The sequence below is a fragment of the Ischnura elegans genome, chromosome 9 (assembly GCF_921293095.1).
Source record: "Ischnura elegans chromosome 9, ioIscEleg1.1, whole genome shotgun sequence".
Lineage (NCBI taxonomy): Eukaryota > Metazoa > Arthropoda > Insecta > Odonata > Coenagrionidae > Ischnura > Ischnura elegans.
In genome coordinates, this window is record NC_060254.1 from 6287855 (window position 1) to 6311648 (window position 23794).

The window sequence follows — 23794 nt, forward strand, 5'->3', positions numbered from 1 at the left end:
TAATAATCACCTATTAAAACTGGCTAAGGTCGGAAAGTTTCCTTCGTTTGATAAGGTATTAATAATCCTTATTTAAGCCAAGAGCTACCAGCTAGCAGGGTACTCTGCTACCTGCTAGCATCCTGCGACGTATCAGGACTCAAGCCTCGCCCCAAGGTCACCTCACTTGCGGGAACCAGAACGACGTCACACGGAGTTTTCCCGGCATTCATACTTAGCTGTCGCGTTTTCGCGCGCTTGAAATTTTTCACTTTTCATTAAATCACGAAAAATCGATATCGTCATTTAAAAATCTAAAAGCGTGAAATACGTACTCCAGGAGTAATTATCTTTCGATTTGGGCAATAAAAAAAATAGGAAACCACCCTATTATGTATGAAATGCGTCATATTTGGACTCATTCTTTTTATACTTGGTGCGCATTCATTCCTATTCAAGAATCAAAAGAAGGTAAACCGGGACGGATCTAGGATTTTCTGGGGGTCAGACAGGTTTTTAGACTAAAAACAAAATACATCAATTACTGTAGAACATATTATCTTTATTTTGGTATGAAAGTTTTTTTGTATTGAATTAAATGATTGTGGCTCCGTAACGCGCAAAACAAAACGAGCGTTGCGACAACCGCATTAAATGTTTGTTTTTTTTGAGCGTATGAAAAGGGGCACGTACCCCCCTCCTAAATCCACATATCGATCACTAAGTTTGAACAACATGTATCTCAAAATTTGGCCGGTTTGAGTTAATACTGCTAATAAATAATAAAATTCGAGCAAAAACCAACTCTTTGTTCGCAAATGTATGCTTCTTTTTCCGTTTTAAGTATTTTTCGTTTTTAATTTCAATTAAAATCATATACAATTTTTTTAAAATAATTTTTTTCTCTCCTGAAAAGTTGCTATTTTTGAGATAGGTTTTGTTAGAACTTAGCCATAGATATGGAGGTAAAACACTAATCGCGGAAAGCTGTTGCTTGTCACAGAAGAGCACGGTACATGCGCGACTCATGCTATCAGGGTGTTTCGAAAATTGAAGAGAGGTCTCGTGAAAAGAGGGGAGGAGGCCAGAAGGAGAGGGGGGGGAAGCTATTCAAACGAAAGCACTTACTATTGCTCTCAGGTAATTGAAACTTTTACTCCACTGCAATGAAATTTTTTCCGGCTATAGAACTCTGGGCTCTATCCATTCCCACTTCCAAATTTTAATTGTTAACAGGGAAACTACTTAATGCTTGAAAATGTCACAATTACATCGTGCTTACTGTCATTTGCTTTTAAATTTTGTGCACAATATGAATATTTCACACCAATCAGTGGCGCCGACTCCATGGTGCCTGAGGGGGCCCGAGCCCCCTCAAAAATTCGTTATGGGTGTGAGGAAAAAATGTGTCAGGTTTGTCGATTCTCCTCGGAGTGTCCAGATATCGAGATTCGAGTGATCAGGGTTCTCATATTGATCATATGACTCTTCCAAAATTCTTAAAAAAAAACTCAAAACTCACTACCTACTAATTTCCTGGGGCAAGATCTCCGGTTTGGCCCCCCCCAATATTTTTTGTAAGTCGGCACTCCTGACACCAATCAAGATGCCTCATCATTTGCCGAAAGTCACGGTTAGACACTTTAGGGCCCAATGGGAGACTCATTTTTTTGGGCCTTAAGAAACTGGGAGCTTTGAAGAAGAATGGATGAAAAAGTTCAGTGGGCAGGAATGGATGAAACACGTTCCTATAAATTATTATATATTTGGCTTGTGTCCTGGACACAAGATCCTCCTGGATGAGGCCAAAGCCAATGCAAGAACATCTGCATATTATACAAGGCTAATTAGAGAGGCATTGGAAATTCCTAAACGGGCTTTAAATTTTAATAGGGATGATGGATATAATTTAAGCCATGTGTGGAAGAGATATCTTTCAAAAAATTGAATTACAATATTCCATTACTCTCATGCTTTTATAGTTAACGTTTTAAAGAAATTGTTTTTATTTTATTTTTATTTACTTTTATAAACCCTTGACAACAATGGACTAGTTTTCCAATGGTATGAGAGCAAAATAATTACATCTTCAATCTCCTGACGACATTCCCAGCAGGAGGAACGAAACGTCGAGTTTAAATATTAATCGACACAGACGTACACCCGGAAAGTGGAATTTAATAGTGCATCTAATCGCTGCGGAAAACTTAAAACCAAAATAATTTAAGAACTTTCAGTCATCTTGTCTTACCTGTCCTCTCCCGGGCCCTTCTTATTTATATGGCCCAAACTCTTTCTTTCAAGAATACAGCAATAGGCAACTCTCCTCAATATCCAAAATATAGTCCCTCCCCTGCACGTTATTAGTACTCATCCATTATTTACTCAATGTGCTCTGGATACGAGAAATAAAATGATTGGAAGAGTTATAACCTATCAGAATTTTGAGCCACCAGCAATCGCCATGGTGTCCGGTTTAAATTTTAACAGGCATTCATGCTTCAAAGAGAAAATGTTTTTATAGACTTTGGCAGAGGAAATAATTTCACAAAATTATCTGAAATTCCTCTGATCCCTTAGTGGGCGAGGTCCTCAGTTGCGACAAGGCTCAGGAGGGGATTACAAGTGTTCTGCTGCAGCAGAGAGGAAGTCCAAGCCTTCACTCATTTCCCCACACAACACCTGCGATCTGCATCTGAAGACCTGGGTTATTTTAAATAAGGACACCCCATGATATTTGATAGTTAAAATAAACGTGAAAATTAACAAAGTTAAAAATTACGATAGTAATAGGAAGTACTACCAGTACTCTAAGCAGTGTGCAGTAGAGAGCTTAAACACCATAAGTTTTCCTCATCACAGGGATGTCCAGGGCTCCATGTTCCTTGGCCTTGGAGAACATTACTTAGTCGGTACACGGTGAAATACAAGTGACACTCATATTCCATTATCAAAAAGTAATTTCACTTTTTATTCAAGCTTACTTCATTCAATAACTTACACTTAACTCTGATTAGAATAAGAAACAAATAATGCATTCCTGTGGCCAGGTACAATACAAAAATTACATACTATGCTCTGGCCATTAACAAGTACCCCAAAACACAAAATTTCCTAGTACGTACAATCACTTGAATAATGGAAAAAAAAGCATTAAGAAACTGCAATGTCTAAATCATCAGCAGCTGCTATGGAGAAATATACAGTTTCGAGCACACTGTACATGCAGATAACAATTTATACATACAAAGACGACAGCAGCAGCCGTGGCTGCCAACTTGAGCTTACATTACAAAACACCGCAAGTGTACTTTTAAATGCGTAAAGGAACAAATTTAGAACTTCACTAGTATTACGTCTTCTTAAACATCTTTTAGAATACTTTTAAAGAAGTTTTTTTAAACGTGGAATTCACAACCATCATCACGGGAAAATCCAGAGGCATAATAATGTACATTAAATATTCATCATTTTTTTAATCTGAAAACAATGTCCCTAAAAACCATTCACATATCTCAGTGAACCCATTCACATCATCATGTACTCCAGTCAATATTTCATTGCACATTCTCAGGTTAGTCAACAAGTTTCCCTAAAACTCACGAGGAAATAATAACTTAAGAAAAAAAGGAATAATATAAATCTTAGAGAAACTGAACATTTTTTATTCACAAAACTCCTCGCACAATAATGGTTGCCTCGATGAGGACACAGAATAGTTTCATAGGTCTCGCTTGTAGGCCTATTTCCAATTTTACATAAGTGGAAAACATCACAGCTTTGTCATCTAAGTAATAAACAAATTTATTTGTTCCTATAACTTCTCTTTAACTTAGGATCCACTGCTTCAAGCCATGCCCTGGTCATAAGTTGTAATACCACATCTTACGCACACGTCAACAAAGACAACACCACTTTGAAATCCTTAATCCACCACATATTTTGGTCCGTAAAAAAGTACAAACAGAGGGGTACAAATGGTTGTTATGAGGGTGGACTAGGCTCAAACAAATATACATATATATAATAACTTATTAAAAAAATCTTGTTGCATATATTCCCACATAAATCAACTTCGCAATCATGTGTGGATTCTAACATCCTTCTTTAAGTTTAACCGCTCTCTTCCGCTGGGACGATATGGAGCTGCAAAGGCATCCCCAATGAGGTAAGCAAGTTCACGTACACAGCCTTACACTCAAGTGATGTGAACCACAAGTGATCGGCAGTGACAGATCGAAAACAATGAACAGACTGAGAGATATAATCGTTACAGAGCAGGGAAATTCTTAACTATAAAACTTCATTCAATGGACTCTGTACAAATTTTTTAACTCTTCAATTAACACAGACATAAAACAATCAAAACTAATTTAAGTCCCCAAAATACATGCAATTGTACACGCAAAAAAAGTTTCATCCAACCAGGAAAAATCAATTTTTATAACTTTACATTATTCGTCAACCTATGGCTTCATTTGGTTGATCACCATTGGATGATGATGTACATATACTGGCAAGTTACCATATTTAAGATAACTAGGGCATCCGTGTCAAGTTCCACAGAGACTTTGCATATATTATCACTCTGCTCGGCTAGAGAACTCCCCCTCTCAGACATAACACAGACACACACGTCTAGTAAGTAATAGTAAAACCACCTTTCCTTGTTAGGCACATAAAATTGGAGAGCTTCTTGATTACACACCAGAGCACACGCAATGCATCAACCTCCATGTCCTCCCTTCCAACCAATTTCATCAGACAAAAAGAAAGAGACATCTGGGGGGGCAAATGGGAAGCTTCTTCCAAACCAGCAAGCCAAGTACTTCTGGATACCCGCATTAACTGTGACTCCCAAATCTATGGTTTGGGGATCACAACCGCTTTAGCCATCAGAAAGAAATTTACCCACAATGGTGAGAGTTAAAGCAGCTAATGGCTACAATGACTATCCATTCCAGAAAGCAATTCGAGGACCAATCAACTACAGAGTTCAATATATGTAAATTGCACCAAGTAATTTCAAAATACCTATTTTCTCCTTTCCTTACTTCAATTGCACTTAAAGTATTTAAAGCATGCCCAGAGAAGAAGTGAAGAGTGGGGAGACGATAGGGTGAAGGCAATACAAATTAAAAATTACATTCAACCTAATACACCTAGCCAAAATGGAAATGACTGCAGAGGGACAATCCCTACGATCTGCCATCAGTACTGCAGCACAATGACACACTCTAAAACAAGAGGTGTCATTCATAACACAGTATTTAGCGAGGTGGGGTTATCTGAGTAAATGAAAATGAAGACAATAGAGGGCCTACACCGAACAAAGCAGAAGGACGGCTTTCTCACACGGCATTCTCTCCTAGTTTGAAATGAATTCAGCAGTATGTCTCAGGAATTATCAACGGACATGAAGTGATTACACATTTCAATGACATGGAGCACTCGAAACAAGAGAAGGAGAGAGAGAGAGAGACTAAGACAAAACAATTAGGAATTAAACGATAATACAAAATTTCATCAGACAATGGATGACGCAGCCACCCTATTGCCAAGTGCAGATATCCATTACCCACAAGGCACTACTCATGCAACCAGCGCAATACTTGCACACGGGCAGAAATCACCCTGGTTATATAAATGTATATATATGTATATATATATATATATATTTTTTAGTATATATGACCCCCACCAATACAACCCCCTGAAAAGACCCCTCATCAAATCCTTTTTCTCACATTCACAGTAGGAGAACCACACCGCGATACGAATAGCCAAGAGCAAGACAAAATTGTGGGTCTCTTTCTTTGAAAGCCCAACTTGAAAAAAGGGGCTTCCTGCAACCACAATAGTTGTGCCTTACCCGAGCGCCACTGTGGAGAAAACATTACATGAGAGCACAGAGCCGTTTGTCGGCATTACACAGAGCAGAGATGGCAGACAAGACTCACTAAGAGTCGAGAGAGGAAAGGATGATTATGCATGAGAGGTGAGCAATGTACAGGGACCACTCTGTCTATGTAGAAGGTGACGACAGCAATGTGGACGCAAGTGAGAACCTCCCATATCATCATGACACTGCAGGAGCCACTGGTGGAAAACAGTGATGCTCTGAGAGAGACACAACAAGCGATCGAGGCGCAATCCACAACCTCTGCGTGATCGCTGCATGCCTGCCTTCTCCTGCAGAGGCACCTTGCGCTCAACCTCACGTGCCGCCCTATCAATCACAGACATGGATTACAAGAGCAATGGTGGACAATGTTGGCGGTACATGGTCATGAAGAGGAATATCAAGGTTAGCTTGCGTGTGCTCGGTAAGTCCCCAGCATTACTTAAGATCCTACTTCATGGCACTGTCTTTTGTTTCATTCTTGATATTTTTTCAATGCATTTATTTATTCATGTCCATTTTCTGCTCTTAAACTATAATAGTCTTTCAATGGATTTCATCCTTTGTTTTGTTTACTGCAGGCACCCCTTGTACTGATAGCTAGAGTCCAACTTCTGTGGAACCTGCAAAGCACACCAAACACCAAGGTGGTTATAGGGCAGGGGTCAAAGAAGCACAGGAACGCTATGTCAAAGGCATCCTTGAGCCCACCAGGTTGATAATTTAAGGTAAACATTTCACAGCTAAAGAAATGAGACACAGAGACATTATCAACTATCTCAGTGGATTCCTCACGTATGTCAATATCAATCAATGCAGTTGGTGGACTCAAAGGAATGGTGAAATGTTTGACCATGAGAAGTGACAAGGTAAGATGGTACATAAACTTACATGAATCCCAAAATAGAACACCTGCCAAAATTGCAAAATTTTCAAAGAACAAGCTCATGCAGTAAAAGAAAAACAGTCTTACAGACTAAAATTAATGAAATGAGGAGTCGGCCAAGCACTGAAAGATAGGTACAACTGAATATCAACTTGGGCAGAAAATAGAGGGGTCCTCCCATCTCATTACATTTCTATGACAATGTCATCTGCAGAGTCATGAGGAGACAAAATCAAATTCTCTGGAAAGATTTCCCACAGAAGTCATGCCAACATGAAAAAAAATACATCTTAAACACTACTAATAAATGCCCCATTCACGCCTGAATCGAGTATGATTCCAAGCTCAAAAAGAATCGCAGTTTAATATCAAAATAACTTCCTTGATTTCTGTATTTGTAGCTAATCCACAATCTGAAAGAGCACCCATAACCACTAAAAACCAAGTATTAAGACAAGTTCTACTTATATGATAGTACAAAGCCATTACTTTGTCAGCTTAAAATGCCCACGAATTTCAGCACATGAAATAGTATAAATTTTACAAATCCCCACAAAAAATAAAAATAATATAAAATGACGAATACATTTCAATTTATTAACATACCAGGCCATGACACCAAAGGATAAGCAACTATTAGCTGTCAGGAGTCGTTGGAGGGCACCGAGGTGGCTCTGAGAGTACTTGAGAGTGAGTAATTTCTTATTGGGGCATGTATTTCAGCAGAATATTCCATGCAGAGTTCCATGTTTTGCGTTTACAACCATTTCCACAACATTTTAGCGACGGGATTCCAGAAGCGTGCACAATCAATATTTACAAACCCAATTTCAAATCATTATCGGCATAAGTTTATTGCGATAAATTACACAACATGCTTCCACTTTCTCACAAGGGCTTTCCATTTCCAAGAGTCAACAAAAGATGAGTAAAAGCCAGGCAAAACTTCATGCATTATATGTTAAATCATAAAGCCAAGCAAAAAAAAGTTGCAAAAAAATTTCGTTTACAACACAGTCATAATTTTCCATATCCATGATTAGTAATATTTTCATGTCACTCCAGTACATTTCGATAACAAAAGAGAAAATCAATGCAAAAATTTAGAAATAACTTGGTTTGAATGTGTCACTTATCTCTCAGGAATATTGATCAGTTATTGGTATATAATAAGTCTTGGAATCATAGATTGGACAAAAAAACATCTCGCAAATTTTTCAAGCAATAATAGAAAAAACTTAAATTTCAAGATTACACTAAAAAAAACAATGCTTTGATAACACTTGAGACTGCAGCAAATGTTGGGTTAGTTCAGAGATACATAATTGCACCAATATAACAGCAAAAATTTCCAAGTCTAAATCTCATTTTAACAACATTTCATCACAATTTCTAGATTATTGTAAAATTGAGCATAGTATGTATTTCCAGCTGCCATCAATGTGAAACATTTTATGATTGTTAAAATTCACAATTATTATGCAATGCAGTAACACCAATAATTTGTGTATTACATTACCAGTTAATAGAGAGAACATTGTCAAAAATGCAACCCTAAGAGAAGAGCACACGTTAGGCATCAATTCAATCAAAGTTTTAAGAAACAGAGAAATTAATATCAAGGTGGACAGTTGAAAACCTCATCACATTTTAGAGAGGGTCCTTTCAGAATCATTCCCTTGCTTGCACAATGCAACATTTTCTCATGAATCACTACTTTCTACCACACACAAACACCAAGGAAGTATTTTCTTAATCTGAGTATACTTTTAATGTTAAGTAACACGCTGTTAAAGGGCCTATGTTTTCAAATTATTATTTCAAACCTACAATTCTCATTACCTGTTTAACATGAAACAAATTCAAAACAAAGGATTAAATTTCTCTCATCACCTTAGTGACAACATGGCAACTGGACAGCAGAGACCATTATTAATATGAGCGAGGCAAAGCAACAGAAGCACATCACCAGGGTGTAATAAATATTAAGTTACGTGAAACAAAACTCAACTCTCCAGAAACCAGCACCAATATGAGTGTCTCCTTTCGGCAGTCCTACACAACATAGGCGAGGAACAAACTCTTTCCTTGATCAAAGGACAACAGGCTGTACTGTTTTCTACACATAGACGTCCATCCAACGGACAGATTAAATTTCAAACTCAGAGAGAACACCACAAGGAGAGACTGTAATTTTTGCTACTGAGAGGCTCGTTCCCCACTAAAATTAACATCAAACAAAAATAGATCCTGACGCTGATCTACCATCAGAGCTCACGAGTTCATACTTGACAACTGACAACATGGTAATTTTTGGAAACAATAGAGAAACAGCAGTGACTAGAAGACAGCTCATGAAACAGAGAAGGCTCTTCAACTACTTTCCATGCATGCTTGTGCAGAATGCAATACATAAAAGAATAACATATTAGAGCATAAAGATCAAATGAGACAGTTTTTACTGAAGTCAATAGATAAATTGTTCTCATGAAGAAAAACAGCAGTACAAGGAAGGGATCTATGCGGGCAAATTAAGAAACAAAATAATAATACATTCTGATAAAAAAACGTTAGCAATGACATTTTCATTTCAAACACAAGTTAACGCTAGGCATTGCAGACAAATATCCATGCTACATGAAAACCTAAGGCTATGACAAGCACTAAATGGGGAAACAAAAAGGCATGATTCACTTGAAATTCAGGCTTATCTTATAAATAGGCTGACTGACGCTCGTTGACTACTCTGGGGGAGGGGGTGGAGGAGAAGGGGGAGGGCCTTCGGGAAGTGGAGGGTTGGGGGGAGTAGTGGCATGCGGATTTGGGGAGAGTTCCATGTCAACAGGAGGGGGCAGGTGGACAGGGGGGGGAAAAGGGTACTCCTGCAGGGGAGGAGGAGGCTGGTGGTGGTGGTAATAGTGACTACTGTACTCGTCATGATACATGTACATGGGGGCCAAGTGTTGTTGTTGTTGTTCCGCCTGCTGTTGGTGGACATGCATGTCCATGGGATGGTGGTGGGGGGGATAAGGATAGTGGTATTGTTGTTGTTGCTGCTGCTGCTGATGGAGGTGGTGGTGGTGGTAAGAGTACTCTGGATTCTCCATCGGAGGAGGGGGCGGAGGGGGGTTGTGGTGGTGGTGGTGTAATGGTGCCATGTGAGGTCGTTGGGGTTGGTGACGGTAATAAGACCCCCTGGGATTGCCCCTGAAATTGCTGCCGTACCCACGTACCTTTGACCCTGGCGGTGGCGCAGTCAATGGCGACTGTTGGTGCTGCCTCTTCTCGATACCATTCTGCTTGTAGCTTCGTCTCTGGGCCGAAGACGAAGTCATTGTGGACGTGGGGCCAGCCCCGTCCAGTCTTGCCACTTTGGAGGATGCCGAAGCACTCCCTGGGCTCCTGTCTCTGTCCCTCTTGCGCCCCCCAGACGAGGGCGTCACACTCAACACACTCTCGCTCACTGCACTTGTGTCTCTGATCATGTCCTTGCTGATCTTTATTTTGATGCCCGGTGTGGACGCGGGCGACTGCTGCGGCTGTGGCGAACTTGTCGTGCCCTTGAGTCTGTCTTTAGGGATTTTTATCTTTAGGCTGGGGCTGGGGTGCTCCATGGCAGTTATCGCTTTTGCAGGCAATATCGAAGGCTTGGAGGATTTGGAGGAGGAGGGCGTGGAGCTGAGGTTGATCTTATCTTTAGGGATAGTTATGCGGATGGGGACCTCGGCCACGGGCGGTGGGGATGCCTCCACCACGTGAGATCCCTCCTTATCTTTGGTTCGATGCCTGTGCCCTTTGTGTTTCTTCTCTTCCCTGTACTTCTCCTTCTCCTTGTGTTTGTGCTTGTCCTTTTTCTTCTTCTTCTCACTGCGATGGTTCTCCGACGATTTCGACACCTCTCCAATGACGGGAGACGTCTGCACGACAACGGGCTGACTCGCAGTCGCTGTCGTCGGAGTTGGAGTGGGAGTGGGGGCATCTGGACTCGTCGTTGACTCTGGGATGTCGGGCGTGGGCATCTGGGTGGATGAGCTGTCGGTGGCTGATGAGGCCTCCGAGTCCCTCGCCTCAGATGCAAAGGGGCGAATCAGCTCAGGGGGCCTCATCTCCTTGGCAGGAAGTGGGGGCTGGGCTACCGCATCCCTTGTGACGACTGGTGCTGTTCCCGGGGCTGGGGCTGGGGGACGACGGTCCCGAATAGGCTGGATTAGCTCGGGGACTCGGCCAGGAAGCTTGATGCCTCCCACTGAGCTATTGCCAGCAGTGCCGGTCGATGTGTCACGAAAGAGGGCCTGCAAAATGAAAAACAAGACACAGCTTCAAGTTTGAGTAAATAGACATCTGTGTCATAGCCTGAGGAGGAAAATGCCATCCCGAACTTCTCTCAATGCAATGAGAATCTTCCAGCAGGTTCTCAACTAACATGCTTTTAATCACAGAGAACCAACCTCAACAAAGGCATTACCGTGTCAGGATAATTTCAACAACTTCCCATACATCTGCTAAGTCCTCTCATTTGCTAAGTTGGCTCGAATAGCATGTGTCCCTTCATCAGTATTCTTATTACAACCCGTAGCTGTACTTTGACCATGCAATACAGAACTTAACTGGATACCAGCATGTTCTACCTGTAGAGAAATCATGTGGTTGGCAGACAGGATGATATTTTGTGCAATATCATTGCTGAAGGTGTATATGTCATACATGAATTAAACGGCACTCAATCGGAAAAACACAATTAGAAATTAGCACTTTTATTTATAAATTTTATTGAAAGCTGATCGATGGTGTCTAGTCAACTTTTTCTTCCACACCAAAGAAATATCTTGTGACTATGAATTGACATTAACAATGTTAGCTATGTGTGGAATCCCATTTGGAGAATAAAAAATGATAAACTACACCCCTTTATCTGAATTTCCAACATCTTTCTGGCAGATCAGGAGTAACATGATTATGTATTGTCCCTAATATCAGTTACACCTTAATGGTATTTTATTCACTCAAAATTATTCATTCACACTGATGATGATGGAAGAGTCCATCTGATGAAATGTTGGTGATATATGACAATTTTAAATCCCAAGAAGGATCACCTTCCCCCCCTCCCCTACCTCAACCCAGACCAACGGTCGGTTTAAAATCCCGACCCTCCTTTCCACCCCACCTTCCACCCCCATTTCTCAAATGTTGCGAGTGTGCAAATTATATATATATTGGTATGGTTAATTTCTTGGTCAGTCTTGAAAATGCTGCAGTGCAGTGAAACATGTTGACTCGTGTGTAATAAAAATAATTTATGTGGAAAGTGCAAAGTGTTTCACTTCATATTTCATAATGGATCTCCACAAAGTATCTGCCTCATCCATCCAATTAATCCCCTCATACTTATTCGCTATGACAAGCACATAGTGTAAAATCTCATTTATGAAACTTTCAGCGGAGAACCAACCAGTGTGCTCAGAAAACGTTCTTACTGTCCAGATCCTTCCAGGCTGAAGGATATCATCAAGTTTGTGAATATGACCCTTCTGATACAGTGAAATATAGGCAGTGGGTTTCCACGGATAGAACAGAACTTCAGTTGTTTACATCATCCATTGATGAACTCTTTGAAATACTATGCTTCAAAATGAATAAACTGATACCACAATACACCCATGTCTCGTACAGCGCAATTTCGATATAGCACAAACTCATTCCTCGGGGAAACATTGCAACGCAGTGTAGCCTAATCAAAAATCTTAAACGCTCTTGTGATTAAACGTGAACTTGCGCTAAGTAGGGGAGACTGGGGCACAGTGGGACACGGGGCACAGTGGGACAATTGATTTATTTAAACAATTTACTCGGTCAAAGGGCAAATGTATTAAAATTAAGGAAGTCATATCACGAGGAATAATTCACAAAAATCTTATTTCCTAATCTTATGTAGCTTCGCGTAGATGTTATAAAATATGTTTTTTGCTATAATTTTCGTAACTTTCATGTTATGAATATTTATGCAATTCTCTTAATTATAGCAAGTTTCATAAGGAATGACTTGGTGAATACATTATTTAGAGACTTAGTAATATTTTTCTAAACATATTTTTCGAAAGTAACATGTTTAAAATTTTTGCTGACAAATACAAAACTTCAGGACATGCGGGGCACAGTGGGACAGCTGAAATTGGGGCACAGTGGGACAACTTGGATTGGGGCACAGTGGGACAACTCAAATTGGGGCACAGTTTGATGCCGAATTACAGCCCAGGAGCTTCGTACTATCAATATCCGTTACCTAAACGCACTCAAATTTCATATCAAGCTTACTTTATAATGTTTTGGCTCCATATTGATGCTTTAGGATTTGAAGCAGTACATTTCAGTTAGTGAATGTGAGGACAAAACTAAAGAATGGCAACAGCAATGAACATGAGAAACGTAATGCTGAAGTAAATAATTAGTGTGAACCCCGATCGTATGCGACAATTTGTCTACATTTCCTGAATCCCACATCTGTTATATAATTGTGCTCTTTGTAAGGAACAGTTCAGTCTTGGCCAGAAGCGAGCTTGAGGTAGTGAGAAGGGAGTCTCATAAACATTAGTTGCTGCCACATTCCTCCTTTCTACAAGCCTGCTCTGGGAACATTCAGTGATTTGCGTGAAAGGAAGAAAAACTTTATTTTTAAAGAGAATTTTGAGGCAAGAATGTTTATTACGTATTATCTATTTAATTCAAATTATTTATAAATTGAATTTTTGAGATTCATAGCTTATAAAATAAATTACCACCATAGTAAACTGTGACTTAAAACTGCAGCACGACTGCACCACAGACTGTCTCCTCTGCGCACGAAAAAATTAGTATATGAGTTAGCTCAGAGAAATAGAAAGAAATACCCGCCATCTTGCGATCAGAAAGACATCGCTGATGTTGGTTTATTTTACGTTTTTTTGAAGCGGAATCCTTCGATTAGCCTTCAAAAACCAGAAGCAACCTCACTGGCCAGAGACGTGGGCTTCTATAGGACGGTTGTGAGTGCATTTTTTTCCGATCTATCAGCTCTTTATGTCAACATGTATTTTCCGCTGGAGGTGTAATCATGATGAAAGTGGTTCCACTACCTTTCAACTCCAGGAAAAGTGATAGCCCTCAAAGGTGAAAACAAGTAGGTGAAGTTACCTCCTCTGAAAGAGGCTCCTCGATGTCATTGTGCTATATTATAAAGGTTCAGGTTAATACTATTCCTCCATTTCTTGTGTTGTCTAGAGTGAAATTCCTCCAAAAAATACTGTTGAAGTGTCCCATAGGATCAGTAGGTGCCGCATGTCCTTCTGAATGGATGGCTATCAATTTATTTTTACTGGTTTTAAAATATTTCATCGATCACGCAAAATTTTTTAAAGAAAACCCTGCATTGCTAGTTTTACATAACCACGAATCATATTTCTGCCGATACTAGTTAGTAGTTAGTAAAAATGAATGGGTGGTACTTTTTACTTTGTCACCTCACTGCAATCAATTAGATCATGTTTGTTTGGCCTTTTGAAAAAATATTGAAATTTCCGCAAGTGGCCTATAAACCACCCAGGAGAGAGAATAACAATTTGCAACTTGGTTGAATACAGCACATAAAAAAGCATTTACATCTAATAATACATATTATTTTTACTTTCGGTTCTACCAGGATATGCCCTGTTAACCCAAGTATTTTTAATGACAAAGACCTTGCCCAAGAAACTGTCAAAGATCAGTTTGTTGGACCTTTAGAATTTCACTTAGAAACCGAGTAAAATCTCGAAAGCCCAGGACAACCCGGGTTGAAACTTCGTTTTAGAGAGCATAGTTTTCCCCCCTGAGGAATAACGTCCAAAATCTAGCAGGCTAATATCTAAACATGCTAGACAAAAGAAAAGATAGGAGATACCTACGGACACACCAGTTAAAAAGAGAAATTATATCATCAAAGGAAAGAGAGAAAAAACAGCCTGGTCATAAGAAAATGTTGAAAAATGAGCAATAAAATGTCAAGAAAATTTAAGATTTTCACATTAAAGAACTAAAAAAAAGATTGGAAATGGAAGATATAGCTACAGTTTCAGAATAAAGTGACTAAATTTACCACCAAGGACAGTTGGCATAACTTCAGCCATTAGCGTAATTAAATGTTGACGAAAAACATCGCATGCAGTGTTTTAAAGTTCATAATTACATGACTTAATATTTTTTATCAGCACATGTATCTTGAATAAAAATTTCTTGATTAAAATGTTCGCTTGCATGTATATTTCACCTATTAATGTTAATTAATTCATTTGTACCCTCAATTAATTTAAACTTTGTATTTTATTGAGTAATGCAAGCCTGTCCCACTCTGCCCCAGCCTGGGGCATAGTGGGACACTTTTCAACAAAGAAGAAACTTGAGTATTTCAACTATTTTAAGTTAGTTGCATTACTTGCGAATATTTTAATAAGTTGAGGAATATACTCTTTAAGCAATGGCACCAAAATCTTCCATTTTCCAATAATTCTGTGGGAAATAAAAATGAAATGCTAAAACTGTCCCACTGTGCCCCAGTCTCCCCTACACACGAAATTTCTATCATTTTACGCATATTATTATTATTGCTTGCCTCAAATCTTCTTTTTTGTTTATATATTAATCGAAATCCATTGCTGTGCAATGGCCAAAAGTATTAGGTACTCGTCATTGGGTCCAGATAGCCGGCCTACCGAAGTAATTTATCTCGTCTCCTTAACAGAATGATAATAAATAATTTAGATCGTTAATTAAGCGTGAGACTAGTGGAAATGATTTTTTTTCAGCAATACGGTTTGAGACGTATTTTTGCCATCATGGGTTATCGGGCGATTGACTTCCAGGTAGAGGGTCTACGCTAAAGCCTTCAAGGTCATCGGTATTCACGGGGGAGAAATGGAGCGGTGGCCGAGTTGCGCATGAATAGCATCAACACATAAAAGGGTCCGCTATAGAGTCTCAAACACAACGGCTTCGTTCCCTCCCCGCAGTCGTAGGCCTTCTGCGTCTCAGGAATACAGTTCAGCAGCGGAAGGTCATATAGATAGAGCCATACGGAGTAAAAACCAAGAGAATATGGCAAAAAATAGGAATGCGTGTAGAAAAATCAAGAATTTATCAAGAAAAACTATAAACCTAGATGATGAATTGAAAGAGGTCAATTGCTTTGAAAATCGAGAGCGTCAAAGCGATATTGCGCGGAAGTTTAAATGCACGATACCTTATTCTGAATAAAGGCGAAGTTAAAACATCAGTGACCTCAGCCGCACTAACTTCAACCAAGTGGTCTACACATACGGAAAGTTCATAGTGAATCAGTACAAAAAGACGAAAGTGGTAATCGCTCCGAGACATTTAGTGAAAGCTCCGGTTGGTTCCAGAATTTAAACGGCAAGCAAGTATTTTCAGTGCGGCGATATAAGGTGAATCTGCAAGTATTGATAGCGCAGTCACCGCAACATTTTCTGATGAACTCCAAGCTGTGATTGAAAGTGGCTCCCCTCCCCCTCCACCAGTTTTTAGTGTTGACAAGACGATATTGTTTTGGAAAAGAATGCAGTCTCGTTCATTCATTTTCTGGGAAGGAAAACCTGGGTCAGGTTTCAAGGCATTTAAAGACTGTTTCACATAGCTGCTAATGACTCGGAGGACTTCAAATTAAAATGATTTATCATTCATTAACTCCGCAAGCTATGAAATGGCAGTCAAAGTAGCATTTTCCTATCATTTCGATGAGCGACATAAAAGGGCCTGGGAGACACAATAGTTGTTTTTAGAGTTTTTAGTTTGAAAAATCGTCAACTGCCGGCAACGCATTACGATCCCCTGAGATAGCAGATGTTAGCCCACCCGCACGACAGGAGGGAATTTCAAAAGCACGTAAGAATTTTTTTTAACGTGAATAAAAGTCTTTGAATGCGTGCATACTATCTTTAAAGATGTTTTAAACTATAAACATTTATATAAATAATGTTTTCTAAGGCTTTTTGTGGGAATATAGATGTTTTAGAGGAAATTCAATACCCAAGACCTATGCTACCAGGAACCCATCCCTATCTTCCCAATGCTAAAACGCTCTCGTATAACGCAAATTCGTATAGCGCAAAGACCCCAAGGAACGCATCCCTTGCACTATACGAGACATGGGTGTATAATGCCACTAAAGAACAATCCTCATTTTTCAACGTAATCAAAGACACCCTCAGTCATGAAAAGGCAGTTATCATAATGATTTTACCGAAAACTTTTCATTTTTAACTCAGGATGAAGTTCAAAGCTATCACTGGACCAATCTCTCATGCACCAAACACCCTTGCTAGATTTACCTGAAGGAAGATGGTTCTCTCACTGCCTCATCTCATTGTTTCATATCTTAACCAACCTTAACCATGATTTGGCCTTTGTTATGGAAGTGATGCAAGAAGTTCAGTACTACTCAGATGGATGTGCTGGGCAATATAAAAACTGTGTCTTTTTTAAATTTGTGCCATCGTAATAATGACAATGGAATGAAAGCAACCTGGTCTTTTTTCCATAAGTCCTGGAAAGTTCTCTTGTGGAGGTACTATTAAACGAATGGCAAGGAAAGCCAGCCTGCAACGCCCAATGGCACAGCAGATAACAAACAGCAGCAGGATGTATGAATTTTGTAGAGATAATATAAAAAACATCAACATTCATTACATTAAGTCTAATGATGTGGCTGGGTCATGCAGTAACCTTCTTGAAAGATCCACCAAGGCAAAAACAATTTCAGGCACAAGAAACTTCCATCATTTTGTGCCTTTATCGGATAGAAGAGTCGCTGCAAAGTTCACTGGCCTAAATGATAAGTACAGCATAATATGTGATTTTTGCCCTGAAAAAGCGGATTTCCCAGATAATTTGGCCGTTGGTTCATATGCAGCTTGTCATTACAGCAAACAGTGGTACATTGGACTATTGGAAGCTCTCAACCTTGAAGGAGGAGATATTTCAGTTAAATTCATGACACCTTAATGACCCTCACCTTCATTCTCTTGGCCAGAGAGAGATGTTTGCTGTGTTCCACTAGGACGCTTCTTGTGTGTGCTTGTGTGTGTGAATTCTCCTGCAACCATAAGCTCTGGGAGGTCATACTACTTCTTGAGGGAGGGAGTGGCCAACATTAAAAAAAAATATTTAGACTTTGTGAAAACCACCAAGACATTTTAAAATGTGGTCAGCCAGTCAAAAAGCAGAGGCTCACTTCCAAATCAATTGGTAAGGATGGTAATTTTAATTGTACTGTTTTTACCTAAGTTTCCAGTGATATAGAATGACTAAATGAAACGTTGAAAGCAAGGATTAGTGTGATGTACATGAGAAATTTCTCATGTCTAATGATTTGATGACGGTTCCCTTTGATGCTTGATAATATACATTCCTGTGATGCCAATATGTACATCTGGATATGAAATGTACCTGGTCTTTGGACTGAGGTTAATGTAGAAAGTAATAGTGTACCATGGTTCATGGAGTATTTTTTTAATTAAAACACCCTCAGCTCGAATAGTCCTGATAGCACAAAATTAACAGTACGTGGGGGTGTACATTCACATGATTACTTGTGTTTCCCACTCTGCTAGCCAGTAGCATACACTGAGTGAGATAATGCATGCTCCTTTATAGTTTAATCATATATGTAAACGCTTATTTCTCCTCTACATTGTGTAATTTCCATGTGCCTTGAAAAAGATGCCATTTTTTTCTGCGACCAAGAATAAGTATTTTTTGGAATGTATTCACATGGCCTTTCCCTGTGGATGTTGACACAAATGAAAAATGGTACAGGTGAGATTTTTTTGTCAACTTCATTTTTTTGCAGCTGAATTACTTGATGACGCTAAAATTTAATGATAACCTTAGGATCATTATGGACTACTTAGCATTAGAAAAAAATCATGACTTTTCATCGCACAGGAGTGGAGTTATGGATGAAAATAAAAATCATCACGCGTTGCTCGTTGGAGCACTTCTGGGTTCAAGCCCAAATTTCAATTGCTCACATTTCATAAAAATCGACAGTTGAAGGCTAAAATTGTACACAATCTCTAATCATACCAGAATGTATGACCATGGCAAGTTACATGAAAATCCGAGATGGTGGGCGTCAGGGCCTGGTTGGTTTGAAATGCAATGACCCTACAGCGCAAATTGCTACTGCTGCACTGTATTCCTGAGACTGTATTCCTAGGCCTACGACTGCTGGGAGGGAATGAGGCCATTGTGTTTGAGACTCTATAGCGGACCCTTTTATGTGTTGATGCTATTCATACGCAACTCGGCCACCGCTCCATTTCTCTCCCGTGAATACCGATGACCTTGAAGGCTTTAGCGTAGACTCTCTACCTGGAAGTCAATCACCTGATAACCTGTGATGGCAAAAATTACGTCTTAAACCGTACTCCTTAAAATAAACCCATTTCCACTAGCTCCACGCTTAATTAATGACCTAAATTAACTATTGTCATTCTGTTAAGTAGACGAGATAAATTACTTGGGTATGCTGGCTATCTGGACCCAATGACTAGTAATGCTTTCGGCCATTGCACCGCAATGGATTTCAATTAATATATAAACAAAAAGAAGATTTGAGGCAAGCAATACTATTAATATGCGTAAAATTATAGCACTTTCGTGTGTACTTGGCGCAAGTTCATGTGTTATCATGAGAGTGTTAAAGTTTTTTGATTAGGCTACACTGTGTTGTGATGTTTCCCCGAGGAATGAATTTGCACTATATCGAAATTGCACTAATCGAAATTGCACTACGTGAGGCACGGGTGTATTGATTTAAAATTTGTCACGAGGTCACATATATACCAGCAAGAACGTTGAAATTCGAGCATTTTTATGGACTTGTAGCATTTTCTTGGATATGAACGATTCAATTACGTAGGGTTTAATTGGGAGCGTTAGAAATACCCTGCACCACATTCACATGTTAAACTACCACGTATTGCCGACTCGATGTTTAAGAGTATGCACGAAAAGAAAAAAATTGTGTCAGCCACAATATTTTTACTGAATTCCTACTTCTTCTTGATTCCTACAGATAGTTTTTAGGCAAACCCTTTCCCTCTTAAGTTGCACTATCATTTAAGATTTCACACTTTGAGGCACCACAGTCAGAGGCGTTGATTTTTTTGCTGCTTTCGTGGGAACAACTAGTTTTGTCGGCAAATTTTTCACCTAAGTTCGTATAAACGAATGCCATTTGCTCCTGGGGACCGAGCCCAAAGTTTGCAATTTTAAAACATTTTGTACTATCAAAATTTCATACAGTAGACTCTCGTTATTATGAAGTTCACAGGACCGAGAAACCGGAGGTTCGTAATAATGAAGTTCGTATGAAAGTTTCTTTTAGGAATCATCGAAAAAAAACATACTTAGTACAAATTTCTTGTATCTTCAATCTCCCACATTTATAATCTTCAGAGAGATGTGTATAATATACGTAATTAAGTTATGCGCAAGACCTCAATACATGAAGAAGATGTGTTCTGAGGCCTTGCTTGTCAGTTGATAAACCTATACAAGGCATCGAGGAGAGTGGTTATCCTGCAGAAGGCAACACTGCATCACAATCTTGCATTAACTCACGATTGTGATGAACTGATCTAGCTTGCAATGTAGCCGGAGCCAAAAAAAATCGCTGTTCGCGGGAAGAAAGAATGGGCAAAACCCTGAACAGTTCCTGAATTCACACCGGATTAAATGTTCATATTATGCCCAAAGTGCAAGTTCCTGCACGCCACATCATGTCGCATCGCCAACTCCAAAGGTATCAAATTTGAAACTTCCGGCACGCTTGAATTTTTCAAATGTTCGTATCTCTGAAAGTTCGTAAATCCAATGTGCGTAAGATGAGGACTAACCGTACGCCCAATGAACGAGCGTTCATGAGTGGGTCACCACAATTCCAAAATAATGAAGCTTAGTATACGATGTTAAGTGCATATTGAAGTATCTCCTACTGAAGAAAGAACCAAAATTGATGCTCTCAGACACAGTACAAGAAGAGAACTTAAACGTAAATCAAAGACGATAACGTAGCGAAGTGTATATCCACCTAAATGCCGTTGCTTTTTCGTTGAACTTCATAATAAAGTTCATTTTGTAACCGCAAGGACCGGGACTGAGGTTCATTATATCGTAATAACATTTCTTTTACTACAGATTGGATAAGCCTTTTCGTCGGGACCAACTAATTGCTTCGTAATAACGAGAATTTCGTAATAGCGTTGCTTGTTTTAACGAGAGTCTACTGTATTATCGAAAAGCACCATGTATTTACCATAGGCTTTCTGCCGGGACTACAATTTCACTTCGTATCATCAAAAAACTTCATAATATCCTGCTTTGTATAATCAAGAGTTTACTGTACTACTACTGCTCCTGTGACTAAAATCGGCGCTTGTATCGCAATCTTCTCGTAGAGCAGTTCTCTGATAAGACGTATAAGTGAGGTATTTTATCTCATTAGGCTGGAAAAATACATTTCGTAACCAAGGTCGTTGTACAAGTGAAAAGTTTCATAACCGAGGTTGTTAATACATGGGTTCATATGGGGTTATTCACTGGACCTAAAAAGAATCAATGTATAAGTGAGGTCATCTTATAACTGAGGGTTGTATAACCGAGGTTCTACTATGTGTCCATACCCAGAGACTCATAGCTATCTAATTTAATCAATGAATGCATCCACTAGGAGAAATCCGATCAATGTAAATCATAATTATTGATAGAAAATGGATAACTAGATTACCTCGTATAATGGAATAGTTTCCAACTTCTGCACTACAGGCACCAGCTCTGGCTCACTACCAGAACTAGTGGTGCGATTCCTAGTCCTGAGAAACCTGCCAGGTGTCCCTGGGGTGGACGTGGGCGTGGTAGGAATGCCGCCCATCGGAGTCGAAGGCGTAGTGGGCGGTGGAGGGGTGGTGGATGGTTGAGGAGGGGCATTGTGGGCCTGCTGAGGTGCTGGAGGGGCTGCCATCGATCCAGCCGACACATCCAACGCACTAGACTGAGACTGACTCCATCGCTTGTCAGGAGTGCCACGGGAACGTCCACCACTCCGCTGAGAGCCTTCTGGAGGCCTCTTCTCCGGTGTTGAGTGCAGTGCCTCACTCTTTTCAGTCCTAGCCAACTGATGGGCCTGATTGTCATTGGAATCCAACACTGGTTTTGATTCAGAAAGCCTACCCGGAGTCACTTCTCCTTTACGGACATCATCAGATGCACTGGCAAGGCTGAGTGAGGGCAAGGGAGGGGGCACACTGCCGCGTGCCGTCGCTTTCTCGACAGCACCACTGATGCTGCTGGGTGACTTGGGCTTGGAGGGTCGGTGGTGGGCAGACACGGGAGGCGTGGGGACAGAGGAGACGGCCGGGCTAGGGGGTAGGGGTGACCGGGACCTTGCCTTGGGGGTAGTGGGCTGGCTCCTGGGGTGATGCGATGACGATGGAGCCAGCTTCCCACCATCTGGTGGCCTGCCGCCCTCGTCTCCTTCCCTCAGAGGCCTCGACAGCCCCTCTCGCTTGACCATCATAGACGGCATCATCCCCTCCTTGCCCTCCCTCGGCCTACCCGACACATCCAGCTTCCTTTCTGAGGGCACGTTTGGCATCCCAGGGGGTGGCTGTCGATGGCGGCCATCCCGTCCCCCAGGTGGGGGCTCGGCCCGACCGTGGTGGTGGTGATGGTGATGGTGGTTGAAGGGCCGCTGGTCACCGGCCTTGGGTTCCCCTGGGGCCTGGGGTGGATGGCCTTGGGACTTAGGGCCCTCTGGAAAGAGGGGGGGCCTGTCGCCTCCACGCTCTTCCCTCTGCCTCTCGCGGTAGTCGGGCCTCTGAGGGAGGGGTGGTCGAGATGACGACCCTGACGGGAGTTGGGGCCTTGAGGTAACCAGTTTCGCTTCTCGATGCAGTGTCTCTTGGGAGTTGATATGGTGGGGGATGGGGGCCTGTATGTGATTTGTGGCTTCCGACGATGCCATCGAGTTCTCAGCCTCCATCACTGCCGACGCCAACTCCTCCCGCAGAATGGCATCCCGAGCCATTCGCTCCCGCTTGTTGCTGGCAGCCAGCTTGATGGCTTCCCGTGACGATATTGGCGGCTGGCCAGAGCTCATCCCTGCCTGCTTGGCCTGCGACGTGTTGGGCACTTGGTGTTGCTCTGCACGAGGACGACCAGCAGCCGCCGCAGCTGCTGCTGCAGCCGCTCGCTCCCGCTCCTTTTTCTCTTTGTAATCGCGGTAGTCGACCCTCTGCTGGGCGTGATCATGCCGATGTTTCTTCTGCTCCTCTGTGGGAACAACTCCTGCTTAGGACGACAAAGAAACAGGATATAGAAACATAAGCACCACAGACACTCAATACCCACAAAGTGATTGTATGTGGCCACCTTGTTGCAATTAAAGCATTCCCTAAGATTTCCAGGATATCCAAGGGAATTGCTTTCTTTCCAGGGTGCTATCCAGAACTAAATATAAGCACTTTTAGCAAACTATCACTCATGGAGTTGAAATTATTGACAAGATGAACAGTTTTTAAAGCATTTTAATGCTTTGTAACATCTTGAGATGATACAAATTTATCTACACATGCAACCAATTGGATGTGGTTAAATAAACCATCAACATATTTTATAAAACTTGGTGTGCCACATTATCACATGAGGAAAACCATGCACCATCACATTCTTCTGATCTCTAAAAAAAAAAAACACCATGTTTAACACTTTCCACAACCTCCTCCAAAAGATGTCAAGCTTAAATGTTATCAACATCAGAGTATACTCAGCACATGTAAGGCTTTTGTTTACATAAAGTTTTTGTGTCAAAATGAATAAGTTTTCATTGCTTTATTGAGAATGCGAGATGATTTCGTCAATATTTTGTTAACTCATTGATTAAATAACAGAGGAAATCGACTTTTTATACTTCTGCTACATTTACATGACTGCTTTTA

The 23794-nt window shown here is 40.6% G+C and overlaps 1 protein-coding gene across 1 annotated transcript in view; it reads right to left on the bottom strand.

Annotated features, from left to right (window-relative positions):
- Positions 1 to 2921: 2921 nt before the first annotated feature.
- Positions 2922 to 23794, bottom strand: part of LOC124166100 (cyclin-T2-like) — a 66966-nt gene continuing 46093 nt past the window's right edge. The window contains exons 8-10 of the mRNA XM_046543735.1: positions 21586 to 23144; positions 10001 to 11059; positions 2922 to 6504 (exon numbers count right to left, since the gene is read on the bottom strand). Of these exons, the coding sequence (XP_046399691.1) occupies positions 6454 to 6504; positions 10001 to 11059; positions 21586 to 23144 (2669 nt within the window). The 3' untranslated portion in view covers positions 2922 to 6453. The remainder of the gene's footprint in view (positions 6505 to 10000; positions 11060 to 21585; positions 23145 to 23794) is intronic.